Here is an 18705-nt window from a genome sequence, read left to right on the forward strand (position 1 = left end):
AATGGCGGTCTCGCCCACCAACAATGAGAACTACTGTCCAAAAAGGTCATTACAGAATGCAAATACATTGAATGGGAAGTGTTGAGACAAAAATCGAATAAATTATATATCATATAATTGTATTTGATGAAGATCTTAAGAGTTGTGACTTTAAAAACCCAATACAGGCGGTTTCTCTGGAGAACAGAAGCTGGTTTTAATAATTCCAATTCCCATGCTTGCCATTTCCCATGCTACACTGCTATTCCCGGGCTCTGTGTGTTGGCTGTGATTGTCCAAACAAAAGGACCTCGGTCTGGAGTCACATGCTTCATCAGCAGCGGTGATTTCAGCTGTCTGGCCCTCCGCCCTTCTGGCTAATGTAGTCCACCAACAGAAAAGCGAGAGGAGAGTGGGGTGACTTTTCTACAGAGTGTCCCACACAGAAGAGTACACACAAGGACAGCCCCTTCACCAACCCACCCACTTACTCACACACACAGACAAACACACTTTAAGCTTGTGGCTCAGGATGTCACCTCATTAGAGTTGGCATCTAAGGTGGAAGTTTTGGAGTTGGAAGCCACAGAGTGACCCGAACCGACACACCACTCCAGTTCTGTTCCCCAATTGGCCGGGGAAGGAAGCAATACTGGGACTGAACGGCCTGTTTCTGTCCCGGTCCCACTGCCTTGGGAAACTCACCTCCCAGGCGACCAGCGTTGCCATGGCACTAATCCTGACGGACAAAAGATGGGAGTGCCACGGAGCATGATGCTGCCAGACACTCTGATTGGCTGGCACCATCCCACGCGATGCTGTGATTGGCCGGTGCTATGTTTATATACAAATTGGAGCAGTCAGAGGTCACATCCATCGATCTTGGTGGTGACATGAAGGAAACCTGACCTCAAAAACCTCAGAACTCTAAAATGGGGTTTAATTCCTTTTTGACACACACACACACACACACACACACACACACACACACACACACACACACACACACACACACACACACACACACACACACACACACACACACACACAGGCTCTTTATTAAGTTCAGTGGCCTGGGAGTGCAGAATTAAGTGAATACTGGGAGGGAGTGAAGTGACTAAATAATAGTGTCTGTGGTACACAAAAGCACAGACGACAATAATACCAAGAATGCATGGAGGGCACTGGGTTCAGTGGGTTGCACACCTACACACAAACACAGAGGTTTTGGATTAACACAGGATAAATATTTTGATCCGGAGAAGGGCGTGTTGTGTAAACTAGTAATGCTTTAAAGACTCAATTGTGTGTTTCCTTTGACCTGGGAGCCGAGAACTGCTTAAAAGAACTATAATTATCATCAATAGGTTTAATCTGTTTTCCTCACATTTCAAAGCCTGATTATTCTCCTAAATGTGTGTTTCTTGCATCCATCTAGAATCCATGCTTTCCATTTAGATTAGCTACAAATAGACAAATGTATAGATAAACTGCTATGCTATCAATGCGGTCAAGTTTGTTGCTGTTGCTCTGTGAATGTTTCGGCCAACACGTAACAAGAATTGACAGTACAGATATGAAAACAATTAGTTTGAGCTCATTTTGACCGTTACTCATTCATATTTTGTCATTTGTTCGCTTTAAAACTTAAATAGGCACCCTCATGTCTGTGCGCTAAATACGAACCTACCACCATCTCCCAGATAGCTTAGCACTAACATGGGCAGCAAGCGCTAACAGAAGGTATCTAAAGTTTAAATGAACTTCTTGTTGGTTTAATCTGTGCACAAATATATCCTAGCTGTAGCTCCACATTTAGCACGAGTGGTATCGGTCATCTAACCTTACTCTCGGCGGGAAAGCAAATAATAGTATTCCTTTTTAAAACACTTATTTTTAAAACTGTAATATAAAAATGATCTGGTCTGTAAATCTTCTGATAATGTCCTTGATTGTCTTGGAACAAAGTGACATCATTTCTATCCCAAAAACGTATTGGAAATGATTAGAAAGGCAGTGATATGTCAAGTTAAGCAAACCAAACTCATTAGTCTACTGCTCATCCAGGCTATTTCAAATTACACTTGAGAGTCCATTTTCTTTTTAAAGAAACGAGCTCATAGGGCATTGTGTTTCCGGCATTAACTAGGCAAAGACATGCTATCTTGTCTGATGCAAGGTCGAGATATCTCAGCTCTGATGCTTTGAATTTGACCATTTTCTTTAATAGAACCCTTTAAGTTAGAGGAATTATTGAGGTGTCCAGATGAAGAACATGATATTTACATCTGTGAGAACCTCTGAGAGCTGCTTGAAAACGAGAAGCCACAAACTGCTCCCAGTCTGCAGGATCAAACTTTCACACACCCATTACTAGAGCCGAGAACCATGTGGGCCGAAACTGAGCCAGTGGATTTGTGGTGTGTGTTAAACATCGGGTCAAAGAATGGGTTTTGCAAAGCTGCACACTGCAGTTATGGCTGCTGCTGCTTCCCAGGCTCCTTCAGCCTTAACGTCCACATTACTCCTGCGCAGCTGAACTCACGAGATAGTGGTCTTTAACAGCAAGTGCATTTAAAAACACATTCACAACATACTGTACAGACAATATATCAAGGTATCTGATACCAAACACTCTTCTCTTTCCCAGCTCATCCTTGGAGCCACACGAGGATATCTGCAAGTTATTAGTGCCCCCTCATCCTGACCCTGCACAGCTTTCTCATGGGACTTTGTTGAGGTATGTCTTTTCGAATCTATCTCTGAGTTTCTTTGCATGGGAGTCGTGCAGTGTGTGTTTTTGTGATTATTACATTTTTCGTCAAAAAAAAAAGAATCTATATTATCGGTTTTATTATCGCTTCTGGCATACTGAGAAGAGTGTTTGTATTGCTTAATATCTCTCTCTCACTCACTCTCACACACACACACACACACACACACACACACACACACACACACACACACACACACACACAAATAATACTTGAGAAAGAGTAAACAAGAGAGATTGTTTTGTAATGCCTAATCTTTGTCCGACATGAGGGGTAACATTCAGTCAATAACCTTTGTGCACTTAGATATTACCACACTTTAAAAAAATGATTTAAATAAGTGTTTTCAGTCTCTTTGGTAAACGATCTTCAAACTTTGAGTGGCCAGTCACAAAATATGTATTTATCAGCAGCTAAAGTGCAATGAATGTCTTTATGTGTTAGGCCTGTAATGTAATATTAGACCTCTATAAGGCAAATAATGAAACCTAATAGAAAAATGTTTCACATATTTAAAAGTGTTCAGTTGTTAAGTTATTAAGGAGCCCTTTAGTAGCTACTTTTCCTGTTTTGTAGTTAATTCCAATAATTATTGCGAGGCACAGGATGGGAAACGTATCCTTGTTCAATCCCCTCTTTTCACCACTATATATGTTAGCTTAGCACTTCATTACCCATATTTAACAACTGTGCTAATCCATACAGCACGCTAAAAATCCTCAAACAACAAAAGAGGTCTTTCTCAGCTGAGGCAGCTACCGTGGCGAGAAAGGGGAAAAGGGCAGGGGAAAAAGGAAGCAAAAGGAAAGGGAGACAATAGGGAAGGATCAGGTGAGGAGGTGGAGCCACTGGAAATGTCGCCCAGTAAACTGGCTCATACCAATGTCAGTATAACTTAGAAATCCTCAATGCAACATTGTGCATTAGTCCCTTTGCACTGCTGCATGAATGTATCAAAAGTCAAGCTAACCCACTGCAGCTCAACAGTGCCCCCGAATGACAAAACACAGGCATAACCGGAACATTTGTATTATTTCTCGGCACCATTATTACAAACCATTGCACAGGTACAATTATGCCTTTAGTACTTGTTAATATACAGCTGCAAAAACATACAGGTATAGTAGTAAAAAATATAACATACAAATAAAAATTGACCTGGTTCTTAATCAAAAATCCTTCTTTTATGGGACAGCATGATTGAAAAAAGAATGGCTTTATGGCTCTAATCGTTATATAATCCCACCCTAACACTTAAAATCATATGTGGAAAAATAACAGTTTTGGTTGCAAAACCCCTGCAATACTGATAAAAACAATGTTTCAATATTAAAGCCCACTTAAAGGTTACGTTAGTCGACACAAAACAGGCCTCTCTTGATACAAAAAGTGCATTATGAACATGAGGAAATAAGTTATTCCCTTGGCAGGTGTTGACATATCGCATCACAAAAGGCGCAGTGAAGAAATCTTAACAAACGGAAAGCTCTGCCTGTTCACCTCTTTGGCATCAGTGTTGCTGGCTGGATTCTCTTGTTCTGGTAATCCTTGCATGATTAGTGCAGGATATGGATCTGGTTTGTTTGTAATGTCAGGTTTTTGGCAATTAATTTGTTGCAGAGAGGTCTTTTACAGAAAATACAAAAATGAACTGTGCTTTATGATTGATAAGCTTCAAATAGAAGACTCAGCAGGTTGTGTCTGCTATGCTGATCAAGTGCAAATATTTATCAGATAGAACATAAATTATTATATTATAATAAATCCTAAAAAGCTATTTTTGCTCTAAAACACTGTCCCCTACTTTTACTTTTAACTCATACATTTACTAACTTTTGGTCGGCCAATGGGCGGCTGTGGCTTATGAAGCTAAGTGGTCGTCCATCAATCAGGAGGTCTGATTGGTGTTGATCCCCAGCCCCTGCTGTCAACATGTAAAACTGTCCAATGGGCTGAGTTTTTGAACCCCAAATTGCTCTTCATGACATTGCCAATGGTGTGTGTGAATGTCTCACGAAGCCCCTGCCTCTGTATTATTGTGCGTATGCGACTTGTACATGAAAAATAATTTTGAAGGGTCACAAAGACATAGGATGATATATGCAGTCCATATACCATTTAGCATTTGGGCGACACAGTGCTATAAGAGTTGCACGTTGTTCTCTTTCTCTCAAAATAAATGTCTCATCCTACTCAGCAGTGGAAGGGAATTCAAATGCCAACTTAAATGCAGAACTGATCAGAAATCAGATTTTACATCCAATAAGTCATGGGCATCCTCCCAAGCTTTGACTCAGTTCTGGGATACGCTGATTCAGCCATCCGACACGCTCTCCGCCAAGGGGCTGGTGCTGTGGGCGGGGCTCCCCACCGTAGAACCGTAAGAGGGTATTTTAGATCCCTCTTGTGCGCTGGCAGGCGATTTGGGATCAAGCACTCTGGGGAGATAGACCTGCAATCAAAGAATACAAAAGAGAAAAGAGCTGAAATCAACAACGGGGTGTTTCTCAATATTCATTTGCAACATGCTCCCTGGTGTGTATGAGGAAAATAATGCACTCAAAGGCCAAAGTATAATTTTTTATAGAAAAGAATGTTGAAGATTAAGTAAGTAGGCAAACTAGGACATGTTTGAATAACTGCTAAAGTTCACTGCAACAATAGCTGATTGGGTCTTTAACATAAGGTTCAGAAATGACCTCAACAGCTCCGGTATGTTCACTTTGTTAATGAGTAACAAACCGTGGGGGTGGTGACAAATGGGTTTATAGAATTTACCAGCAAAAGCTCAGGTGGGTTAACTAAAGATCTGTCCTGCCCTAACATGTGGTCTTTGTATTCAGGCTGTGTGCTTTGTTTGGGAACAAGTACAGTACCATGGTGTTTTCTTCCACTCCTTTCTCTGTGTCCTCGTCCTCCTCTTTCACCTGCAGGAGAACATAAACAACATGAAGGCTCAGAGTGGAGGAGGACAAAGAGAGTAACAGCATACCAAATCAAACGCTCACCTCATAGTTGTGTGGACTGAGGTACTTGAAATTACCAAAGCAGGTGTAGCCGATGCAGATGAAGACGGTGATACACAGGACCACCAGAGTGAACAGAGCGGGGGGAGCCCAGAAACCTGAAACAACACACATATAGTTCAAAAACACACAGCCATTTTGCTTTGTGTGGCTGCATGCAAACACATACATGCATGTGATTATGTAGTAAGAAACAGTCCATATTGTGCTTTTGGGGTTTTTCCTTTCCTGTAGTTTGTTATATAGGTTTTTGTGCATGTAAATGGTCTGCAAAGGCTCATATCCCAAAGTTTCCTCCAGAGGAAGTTTCTCTCCCCCCCCCCCCCCCGTCCCCCCCCCCTCCTCCTCTAGCCCCTGTTTGAAACGCCTCCATTGTAATCCTTTGTTTACTTCCTTCACATCTCTATGTACAGTAACACTCTTGCTTCTATTGGCTGGCGCTCCAACACATTGTTCGTGACAGGCTAAGGGGCGGGAAATCTTAAATCAATTGACCAATCACAAGAGAGTCGGCCAGCTAACCAATCAGAGCAGACTGGGCTTTGGTTTCAGACAGAGGGTGAAAAGAGGAGCTGCAGCACAGGCAGTATGAGAAAAGAAAGAGCTTTTTGAACATTGAACATGAGGACCACAGATGGAATTAGCTATAATATACAACAACAAAAAAAACATGGAAACATGTCACAACATATGCAAGCCAACACACAGGAAGACCAGGAAATCCCTAGTTCTGCTAATTAAAATGACTGTTATAGTCACGGGGTCAGGTGGCTTTACAAAGAGCATAGATAATGACTTCAGTTCCCCTTGAGAAAGGACTGTCTTACGCCAAGGTAAAGATGTGAATATGTTCTTAATATAGCAAAGACTTAAAGGTGGGGTAGGTCATTTTGGAGAAACCAGCTCGAGTGCGGAAAAACTCTGCCACTTCCTTACAGAGCCCCTCCTCCAACACACATGAACGCGCACATGACCAATGAGGGCACGAGATAAGTTTGTGCACAGATGGAAGGCTGACAGGCAGGTAGGCCATCCAGTTATTTTAGCCGGGCCGGCTAAAATGATTGGCCGTGCTTTTTACAGCGCTACGGCTTCCACAGATGACATTTTTTATGGATTTTTTGTCAAAGCCCTTTTTTCATCACAATTCATTGCTATCGAGATGTTAAGAGCATTCCATGGAATATAACTAAAAGTGTATCTTGAGCCGGTTTCTCAAACTTACCTACCCCACCTATAAACTGATATTTTATATATATTATTTTAAGAAAGGCTTTTTCTCCAAACTGGGGCTGTGCCGACCACCATCAACTGTAGGAAATACACTGATTATAATAAGAGCAACCTCACTTTTAAATATCCAAAATACCCCTTTAAGGCCAAACATTTTAACACACCAACCAAGCTTTCTTACAGGATATTTGTGTTTCCATTTACATGTTTTTAATATCAGTCTCTTCATTGCCATGAGGGAATCTCAGGTCCCTTTACGGACGGTTACTTTCTCCAGGTTACGCCCACGTTTGTTTCTAACCTTGTCTGAGGACAGAAAAGAAGTAGAGCCATATCAGGCAGATGATGGGTGCAGCCAAGGCTTGATTGACAGCTCCCAGGTGCACCTGGCTGTCGAGGCGAGCAGGCAGGTAGGCAAAGTACATGTTGTGTTTGTCCACCAGGTGTTTCAGCATCATGTACAGGAGGCCTGAGGGGGGTGGGACACAGCACAGCCATTATAAACCGTACCCTGTAGCTGAAATAAACTGTACATTTATATGACTGGTTGTCATGCTGCTTGTGTACAACAACATAATGAATACTTACCAAAAGGGACAATAATAGGACATATGATGCTGTAAGCCATGATGACAGTGAAGACACACAGGCACCAGCCATACATGGCTCCATATTCAAACTCATAGGCCTGGTTCTGTAAATAGAAGGTAAAGAAGGTGGCTTGTTAATGTTGAAATGAAGCTGGGAATCAATTAAAACAAAACTACAAATGTAATATTGTCTTCTGTTAGCTTTTCATTTACTTGACTTAAACACAACTTTGTTTTAGGTGTAGCATTCCTTTCATTGAAATGCCTTTACAAACCTGTTTGACATATTTCCTTTCAGCAGCAGAGCGCGCAAACACCATGCGAATGATGTAAAGCAGTAACCCTGGCAACCGCAGCAAATCCATCCCAGAGCCCACTAGGGCCGCTGTGATGACGTAGTTGACAAAAAATGCCCCCTGGTCAGGTAGGAACACGCATCTGGTTATGGGTAAAAAACATCTCTGTTAAGATAACACCTGATATAAAAACACATGACGGCACATATTCCCTTTAAAATAACAACATCAAAACAAAATAACAACCACAACAAACAGCAACAACAAAACTAAAGCACAGCACAACTACAACCACAGGATTTTCAGCATGACACACAAAGCCGCCAGAGGATGTTTCATTGATGGTTACGCGATAGACTTGAGTGTGTGTTTGTAGTGCATGCAATGAACAAGTGGTGTTTTTACAGCTTGTGGTAAAGTATGAGACACGTACAAATGATCGAGTGCATGTACACGCACACAGTTTGTCACTATTTGATTTTAAATGTACAAGAAACAAAAAAAAAAGGATTACTTACTCAAACCTCAGTTTCCCATCAGCGAGAAACTTCTTATCAAACAGCCAGCGGAAGAACACCGCAAGGCTAAAGGAGAAAGAGAAAGATATTGCTAAATGTTAGGCCATGTTCTCCCTACGGCAAACATGGTTTCACTTATTATTAGTTGATCAATTAAAAAGTTAGTGTCAAACATTTTAAAAGTAATCTTTCATTCAAATGGCAGAAATTGCTGTTTTCAGTCACTGAAATATGGAGGTTTCCTTTCATACTAAAAACAGAATACCTTTTAGGTTATGGATTGACAAAACTGGATGTTTAAAGATATCACTTTAGACTTTTTGATTAGACTTGCATGGACATTTTTCAATGTATTATGACATTTTGTAGACAAAATGTGTATTCTATAATCAAAATAATTACAGTTTGGAGCCTCCCTCATGTAATCCAAGTTCCCCATTTATCATTGTTTATACCAAAAACTGATTGCTATATTAGACGACAACTAAATCACTTCTTCCCCTAGATAAGGGGTGTCCAAACTTTGTTCACTGAGGGCCACATACAGAAAAATATACAAACGGCTGGGCCGCTCACTAGAGGTGAGGTGTAATGCCTCATAAGTTAGCAAAATTAATCAAATGTAGGTCATTTATGCTTAATACTTGAATATAACAGCCTATATCACAGCTCTCCAAAAGGTTTCATTGATTTACTTAAAAACAGGAGCCTCAGATTGCTTATCATAAGAGGCAATAGGAAGGGTTAGATTTGATAGAAAATGTTTCAACTTTAATTGACTGAATTTGTTTGAAAAAGTGAGCTTCTTAGAACATGAATACTGTGTAATATCTGTTTTCATCTATATTTAAGAAGTACAATACAAGACAAGCACAAGTTTCATTTGTGGGCCATACTCCATTATACTTTTTGAATTTGCTGAGGGCCGATTCAAAATGGCCGTAGTTTGGACACCCCTGCCCTAGTTGAAGGAAGTGATGTTGATTACCTTGTGAGCCCCAGCGAGGGGAGGATCAGCACCATGAAGAGCAGGAAGAAGTAAAGCTTACGCATCATACTCAGCTGCTCACTGGACCTGAGACACAGATGGCACACGATCAAAACTGTTGTTACAGAAAAACACAATGTCCTCAGCTAAGAGAAACAAATCATTGTGTGTGTGTGTGTGTTTAATACCTGCTCCAGTGTGCCTCTCCTATTGTAGAATAGTAAACTATGGTAGGCAGCAGGGCAGAGAAGGACCACAGCAGCAGAGTGGGGAAGAACTGACTGATGATGGGACTCTGGGGAGAAAAAACAAAACAAACTAGGTTCATAGTTTTAAAGCAGAAGTATGTCACGGAGGCGTGTCTGCATGTGTAGGACTCACATTGAGATAGTAGATGGGCATCGTCACGTTGAACTTGTCCATGGTGCTGATGATGATGGTGGGAGTCGTGAGGAAGGTGAGCAGGAAGAAAAGGAGGAAGTTGAGCATCAAGTAGCGCATGTACCAGTGGAAACCACGCAGTGACAGATTCTCCCTGAATGATGGGGAAAGAGTAAACAGAAACAACGTGACTGTTAAACACAAAGTTGCAAAAACATTAGTGTGGGTTGAACGGTTAACAGCCGATACAGTGATACCAATTATCTTGCTCTACTTCAAAAGGTCAAATGTAGTTATTTTTGTCAACATTACCACATAACTTAGGTTGCTATTTTCCACAGTTGAGTTGGGAAGTCGTTCATTTGACTTTGGTGTGTTCATGAGCTTCTAAGAAAACCCGTCAATAGCTGTTTCTGAGTTTTTGTTCTAACTTGTTCTGACCCAGTATGGAAATATTTTTCAGAATGTTCTGACAACACACGAATGCAATGATAACAAATGTAGGGACTGCAGATGAAAAATTAGCTAATAACTAAATCTGGGAGACATTATTTATTTTTCTTGTATTAATGTTATGTATGCACACTCTTTGTTTAATAAAGACTCATTATTTAATGTTAAACATAATTTGAATATCATGCTAGGATACAGATCCACACAAATGTTAATAGGTTCTTCTTCATCCCATGCCAAGTTGAAACTCAAGCAAAAGTAGATCACTTTAATAACGTTAAAGGTCTAACAGTGAATGCATTTTGTTGCACTTTAATGAGTTACATCAGACCAACAAATAAAACTTTGAATACATATTTGATTATATTATAATTGGAATCACCAAAATGTAATTACACCATGTGATGGCACTAAAAGTCAAATTACGACAATATTTAATTATTGCCCAGCCCTATCGGCACCAGTTGTATAGAAACCAAGTCATGTGATTTTCATGGAGCACACACTGTGTTTCAGGTCTCACCAGAACACATTTTTGGGATGGGGTGCAAAGCTGACGCTCCACTTGTTCACTTTCAGAGTTGAGCTCTCGGATGACGGCTGGGGCGTCCTCCCGCAGAGGAAGCCTGTGCCCCCACACTCCAGAGCGTTGAAGTCCTTCAGGATGCTGGAGTGAGTGAAAGACAACTGTTAGTGATGCACTTTGATACACAACAATACATCTGCTTCCAATAAAGAGTCACGTGACAATAAAATCGAGATATCAAAAAACATCGGAGAAACAATTACAGTTAGCTGACATAATACTGCCATGCCAGCCGTAAACTGTAGAAATAAAAAGGGAACTTTATTGTCAATCTTTCAGTTTGTGTGTACAGACAGAGATCAAAATACCGTTTCCCACAATCCAGAGGAATACATATACAGTATATACACACAATCAACAGACACATATTATACATTTGATAGAGTTGGATTAACTAAAACTATTTTACCAAAGGTAGAAGTAGTACCTCTGGCAGTACAGTTGTTTCCTCCTCCCTCACAGTAAATACAGAGGCAGTATTGACAGATGAAGAAACCTTTAATCTGGTACTCACTATTTGGCCATAGCCTCGGTCTGCAAGGTGACGAAGGCCATCCCCAGGGGGCGCTGTGGCACCAGCTCCGTCTGCTTCCTCACCTCCTCCAGCAGGTCTTTTTCTTGAGTTCTGTAGAACTCTATGGCATCAACCTGATCTCACACACACACACACACACACACACACACACACACACACACACACACACACACACACACACACACACACACACACACACACACACACACACACACACACACACATACAGGCTTTACTTGAAACAACCTTTATTTGTATCTTATGAACTACTTAGCATGTTTGCTTTATTCACTTTCATTGTAAATAAATAAAAAACATTTTCGCTGTATAGTTTTTAAGCTTTGAAGTCAGAGAAAACCATGTATATATGCAGTATTGCTTTAATTTGATCAACCTATTTTTGAACATAGAAAACAAAAGCATCTTCACACCCTGTTCTAACCCGTGTAGTCCCTGCTCCATCTCACCTTCTCAGAGCTGGCGCAGCAACAGAGGTGACCGCACAAACGGGGGTTAATCAACTCAAGTTCCCCTGTTTTCTCCAGGACACGCTCGTAGTAGCGCAGGTTTTTTCCAGCTCGCTCCCTGAGGACGAATAAAAATACAAGTTGCAATACAAGTTGATTAAACTGGGTAAAAATAAAGCTGAAGTTAATATCCCCTCAGTATTCCACACATGAACATGTTTGCAACGATTCCTTCTGCAGACAAGCGTACAACATCTGAAACCAATTTAATATTGTAAGGTAAGGTATTGTTGATTTGAAATAATGAGCTATAACACTAATGAGGTCACTAAAGCTGCTCCGTTAGGTTGAAATTATCTTTGTGGATATTATCAATGCACAGACTAATATAAAAAATAGGATACAGTGATAAAAGGGAAAATATTTGTAATTTTATTGATTGTTTCTTGTGTTTTCTTACTTTTCTTTATCCAGGTGCATGAGCTTGGCCACGTTATAGCCCAGGGTCACAGCACACACTCGACAGGAAGGGTACGCCTCTCTGTGCAAAAACAGCGTGGATATTGAGAAATCGAGCTTGAAAATGTGACTTTACCAACTTAGGAAACTGTAAATCGCATCAATGCAGTGAACTTACATGAAATGGGTCTTTACAGATTCCTCTGTCGCCGTTTTAGAGACTGAACACACAAACAAAGTGTCTCTCGCCTAGAAACGAAACAGAAATGAAGACTAGTCAGGTAGCAGCACGGCTGAGCCACAGCATTTAAACTCTGTCATCTGACTTTTATTATAGAAATAGAAATCCTTTAGTCATCCCTCAGCACGTGAACGTGCATGTTACAGTGAAGGGACAGTGCAGACTAAAGTTAACATGAGTGAAGAAGTAGAGTAATATATTCAATAAAGAGGCAAAAACACATAAAATAATTAATCATATAAGTAAACATCCATGGTAAAAAAAACAAGTAGAAGTAAGTGAACATATGGAACATTAATATTAATAGAGTATACAAAGTGAATATTGCCCACAGAGATGTTACACTGAGTACTGAAGCATCATCCAGTAAACACATTGGTAAATAGTATAAATTATATAGCGCACATAGTATTGTTGTTACAATATCCTCAAGTCAGTAATGTGGACACTGTCAGAGCGATTTCCTAAGGACCTTAAATCTAGTGAGAGACTCACCGTCTCTCTGCGCATGCCCTTCATCTGTGACGTGTGATGCCGCAGCATAACAACAGTCAGGATCAGGTACAGAACTGCAAACACTGTATGCAGCCATAACATGTTGCTTCTACAAGCAGAAGGTAAAATGACAGTCATCAGTAAGTATTTAGTCATGACCAACCCAAAAAACTGTATTCTAATACAAACTTTTGTTTATATATTAAAAAATGTTTTAATACAGTAGTTACCCCATTTGGATATTTCCCACCGTTGTCCTTCCAAAACTCTCTGGATCATTACCTGACAGAAAGAAAGAGCATTTTAATAAACAAGAGTCCTACTAGTACACATGTAAATATGAACACAACTGAAAAAGATACACAAGCAGCCTGCATTTCACACAAAAATAAATAAACCACACAGTTTTGGGACTTTGAGTCACTGATTATAATATGAGATAAGTCTTAGTAATGAGTCATAGCTTCAAAAGTAATAACATTGAAGAACAGGATGGGAAAGGGTTCACAAAAGGAGAATAATAATAATTAATAAGTAATTGTAATATATTTAAATTAAAGGTGTTTAAATGTATGCAGATATGGATAATTATAATTATGTTAAGTATATAAACATGTCCATTTAGAAATATGATTCCAGTGTAGGTACGTTATGATACAAAAACTAAAAGTGCAGGTTAAACGTTTTTATGAGGAAAGTAAAGCCTTATTGTTTTGAAAATGGTCAGTGCAGATTCTAAATTAGACCCAATTGAATTACATTTGAAGCCATCATAAATGCACACCTGACCCATACACTTATATGTGTTTTCTATAGTTTTAGCCATTAAGAGACAGGAGAAAAAAGTGCAAAACGCACCCAGCAGGTCTCCCGTCATGTTGACAGGCAGTATGATTGAGAGCGAGGTGATGGTTAAGACGATCAGCAGGACGATCAGATGACGCTGGAAGGACAGGTAGTGAACAGCATCCATGCCACACCTGGCTTTTATTTTTCCCTCGCTGAAACACACCAACACACACTGATTAGAAAGCACCAACACATGGATTATATACAAACAATCAATATAGCTTTGGTTTAGCCCCAATATCAGTAATATTGAGCAAATGTCACTCACTCCATTCTGAGGATGAAAGGCAGCCAAGAGCAAAATCCCTAAAACAGAAAATAGTACATACGGTGAAATATACATTAATGAAGGATAGTCCGAGTTATTTATTGTTAAGGTTTCAAATGATTAAAAAGGCGATATTATGCTAGTTTTCAGGTTCATATTTGTATTTTGTGTCTCTACTATGACATGTTTACGTGCTTTAATGTTCAAAAAGTGCTTTATGTTTCTTATCAAGCCTGTGCTGCAGCAGCTCTTTTCACCCTCTGTGTGAAACCAGAGTTCGCTGGCCTGTCTGTCACAAAAACCAATATACCACACTACAGGGAAGGGAAAACCCCTAAAGAATAATAGGGCCCCTTTAAAAAACAATGTCTTCTTTTACATACCAATTCATACTCAGGGTCATCCGTATTGGACGCTACGGAAGACTTGTGTCCATAGCGCCGGTGTGTTGACTCTGTGAACCTGATACACAAAGTAGATAGTTAAGGAACAAATCATTTTCATCTTTCACTATTCTGGACAGTATTGCACATTGAAAACCATGAACCGACCCTTCGTCTGTAAATAATGCCAGACGCCCGTAGTCCCAGAACTTCCTCCTGATAATAGAGAAGACCATCAGCAACACCTGTGGGTCACATGAGAAATAGAACCAATCAGCTTTAAACTCATGACAATGGGTAATAACTTATATAGATAACACAAATAAAGCAGGGGTTGGTTAAGGAAAGTATGGATTTAATCAGTTGATGTACATCTTAATGGGAAGGAATGTTGTTCTGTATTTTTTACGTTAAAATAAAGAAATATTTGGAGAAAATACAAGGCACTTTGTTTGGGATTGCCTCAGAATGATTTCTAGTCTTTCCTCTCTTGATTAAATAACAGGCAGACACACAGTTAATTAGTGGACGTACCAGAAAGACACAGAAATCGAGCAGCAGCACGATTGGCACTCCTCCAAAGCCGACTCCCTTTAGCACGGTGCTCTGTGTGGCGCTGAAGCAGCTCCCGTTGTCCGGGAAGCCGGCGGGAGTCGTGCCATTGGAGTCCGACAGGGGCCACCACAGGGCAGACATCACTGCAGCAGACCAGCTTCTCTGCACACATTGATCATACATTGAGAAACTTCCTCCAAGAGACAAAAGCTGCTAGTCACAGTGATAAGAAAAAAATAAGAACTGCAAGTAACAACACTTTTCTTTGTTTTATTGATTCATTGTTGATACGTCTGAAGATAACCTACTGAAAGATGCAGGACACAGTCTTTATACCCACCTACAGTACAAAACCCTACAAATAATTATTTAATATTAAGAAAATGTCAAATCCTCACATGTTAAAACAAGCAAATATTTGACATTTTTGCTCGAAAAATGAAAAAAGCCACACATTTGCATTTCCTTCAACACTTCAGACTCAATAGCACAGCAAAACAAGAGTGTAGTTACCGGTTATTGCGATTATCAATTATTTTCCCTTTAAAGATATTAAGAACATCAAAATATTTAAAAAAATGTCTTGTCACAGTTTCCCATAGTCCAGGTTGTTGTATCCAGTTGCTAAAGATAATACATCGTCATTGATAATAACAAAAGAGAAATTATGCAATTCTCCCCAAAAAAAAGAAAGAATAAAATGGACATTTAAGGTCCTGTAACCAGAGAATATTTTACATTTTTACTTAAATGATTATTCGATTATCAACCTTTTCTGTCCATTCACTGATGGATGAATTATCTAATAATTACAGCTCTACACAGAAGAGACCTTGTCCTATCAGGGTTGGCCTAACAAGAGGATGCAGCTGTTCATCCAAACAACTAAGCTGCTTTCAACTTCTTTAAATTAAGTTGTGTTCCTGCAATTAAAGATGAAATCAGATGACACCCATGCACACCATGCATACTGCAGGCCAGCTAAAGGAGGAGGACGCATAAAAATCATGTGGTGTTTTATTTGGTTGCAAGGATAAGAGATAAGATGGTTTCCTGTGCTGTCGGAAATGTCAGATCTTTCAGTAAAAGTAGCAAAATGATATTGATTTATTTTCATTGTACAGCTAAATGACCCCTTCATAAAAGAAAAAAGAAAGAGCTTTGTTTGTAGCTTGGAGAGCCGAAGCTAGTTATAACCACTACATATACTGTTGGATATCTTATTCTATAACCTTATATTTGACACATGTACCATTAGGGCCAGTTCAGTTCAAAACCCAAATAAATTAAGTTTAATGATTGAAACAGAGAAAATACTTCTTTTTTTTTTTAAACTGACAACACTATTATCTGCCATATTTGAATGAAAAATAACTTTCAGAATCGGTTTTATTACCAAGTAGGTTTACACATACGAGGAATTTTCTTTGGTATATGTGGTATATATTATATTATATTATATATTTTATATTATATAAAACCAATAAAACCAATACTAATACAATTGTTTGGCAATCGCCATATTATTGTTGCAGCTGACCACCTGTGTTGTAAATTCTATGTATTCAAAGAAACGAGCAAATGTAGTGGATTAAATAGTAGCATACAATATTTTTCATCTGAATGTATTACAGTAAACACAGTAACATATTGGAAATACTGAAAAGTGTACTTAAGTGGGCCTACTAATACTTCAACCACTAATACTACCACTTTTAAGTAAATAGTTGCATTACACTGCTTGCTTGGTTACTTTAAGGAGCTTTGTAAATCCTGGAGGGCAAGTGGATATCAACATAATTACGACTGTGGTTACATTTGACTATGTCTAAACTTGGAATAAGGGGTTTGTCATGGTGAACCGTGCCTTTGCCGAAACTAAAAGTAAAATAGTCTTTGAGGTTTCAGAAGTGTCACATCGTCACAACACAGCCTGCCTTCCTCACTGAGCTCGGCCACGCTCAGTCACGCGGGGGTGGTTAAAGTTATAATGTATGTAACCGCTGAGCTTTTTTCTGTAAACCCTGACTCTAAATGTGACAAAAAAGCATAACTCAAAAGAGAACTCCTGTAGCAGTAATCTTCTAAATTTGACTGGAGGCATTTTTTCCCAACAGATGTTTTCTTTTTATGACATTTTGAGTGAACGTTCAGCATCAGAACAAGCGCGGTTCCTTTAATGACACTTGGTGGACTGGCCACCCTTGAAGTTAAACAAATATCATGTTGTGTTCAAGGAACACGTTTTTAAATCAACAGGTACAGAAGCTACAGGGTAGACGAAGAGTTGCTAATGCTACTATGATGTAAGCAAAAGTTTTGGCTATGTCAACGTCCGTGAACTAACTATATTTACATGCCTGATAGTAGCACTCGCTCCCATGTTGACAACAAAAAAAGGTATTTGTAAGTAACTCTGTCCTACCTGTATGTTCGTCTTTTATTCCTCACTGAAGGAAAGTTTTCTCCACAGTTAACTTGAAATATGTAAACGTCTCCGCTCCTTCCCCTTTATGTCCCACGCATGCGCAGACGCTGCAGCAGAGCAGTATGCTGTCTCGTGCTCAGTTCCAACCAGTCCTCAAGCCTTTACAGAAGGGACCCTCCCTTCTTACTCTTGTAAAAATAATTTACAATGACTTACATAAGTACAATTCCTGAAGTAAAATAGTCTAACAGCAGCATAATGTATTTAAGTGTTAGCCTACAAAAAGAGCTGGAAGAAGTGAGCTGTTTCACTTCAGTAAAAAAATAGCTGAACCACTCAATGAAAGTGCCCCATAATAAAACCAATGTTTGTTTTGTTTTCATAATTTTAATTTTGCACGAAAGCAAAATGTAGCCTACTTAACTTATTGAAAGTATAACAGGTACTTTACAGTAGCCCTTATTGTGCAGAATGGGCCCTGTGTTAAATTATTGTATTAATCTTATTACTGATGCATTACTGTGTAAGCAACACTTTCATTTTTACTAAAAGTTACCAAGTTAAAGGTAGGGTAGGTAAGAATGGAGAAACCAGCTCGAGTGCGCTAGAATTTGAAACTACTAAATATCTGCCCCTTCCTCAGACTTCCCTACAGAGCCCCTCCTTCAACACACACACACAGATGGAAGGCTGACAGGCAGGTAGGCCATCCAGTTATTTTAGCGCCACGGCTTCCACAGATCACATTTTTTTAATGTATTTATTGTCAAAGCATTTAATATATTCATTGCTATCGGGATGTTAAGAGCATTCATATAACAAAAAGTGTTTCTGAAGTGAATTACCCCACCTTTAAGTTAACTGGACACGAGATAACAAGCTCTGTAAAAAGTAAGGTCGAATCAATAACAGTACAGGCTGACAAAACAGTGAGATTAATGTTAATTTAACTTAAAATGTTAAAGTTTGACACAAAAAAGGGATCATGCAGAGTTAATACAAAGGCAGGCTGATCCCTGTGGCTGTACCAATACATGTCAACATTTTACTTTCCACACAGAACAGTATCACTTTATGTAAGAGGGTACCAATTCCCCCAGTATATTTTAGATGAAAAGCTGAGCTAAATACTGTGTCTGATAGCTTTATATTTACCTTACCACATAATAGTAGCATCAATCTTCACATCTATCTGTCTTTT

General features: G+C 39.4%; 2 protein-coding genes across 2 annotated transcripts in view; both read right to left on the bottom strand.

The window, feature by feature from the left end:
* cunh10orf88 (chromosome unknown C10orf88 homolog) overlaps nt 1-18705 on the bottom strand; it is an 80146-nt gene that overhangs the window by 44498 nt on the left and 16943 nt on the right. The gene's annotated exons all lie outside the window — the stretch shown is intronic.
* tmem63a (transmembrane protein 63A) lies at nt 3773-17580 on the bottom strand. Its single transcript, XM_010770460.1, has 23 exons — nt 17502-17580; nt 15056-15238; nt 14690-14766; nt 14522-14600; nt 14139-14176; nt 13880-14022; nt 13252-13303; nt 13022-13130; nt 12464-12534; nt 12287-12367; nt 11827-11944; nt 11339-11472; nt 10762-10905; nt 9786-9939; nt 9593-9699; nt 9405-9491; nt 8417-8482; nt 7878-8040; nt 7601-7706; nt 7314-7481; nt 5762-5877; nt 5630-5680; nt 3773-5205 (listed from the first exon to the last, which is right to left on the bottom strand). Exons 2-23 carry the CDS (start codon nt 15215-15217, stop codon nt 5068-5070), a joined length of 2364 nt encoding a protein of 787 aa, XP_010768762.1. The 5' UTR covers nt 15218-15238; nt 17502-17580; the 3' UTR covers nt 3773-5067.

Source organism: Notothenia coriiceps, unplaced genomic scaffold, assembly GCF_000735185.1.
Source record: "Notothenia coriiceps isolate Sejong01 unplaced genomic scaffold, NC01 NC01_scaffold00000339, whole genome shotgun sequence".
Taxonomy (NCBI): Eukaryota; Metazoa; Chordata; class Actinopteri; order Perciformes; family Nototheniidae; genus Notothenia; species Notothenia coriiceps.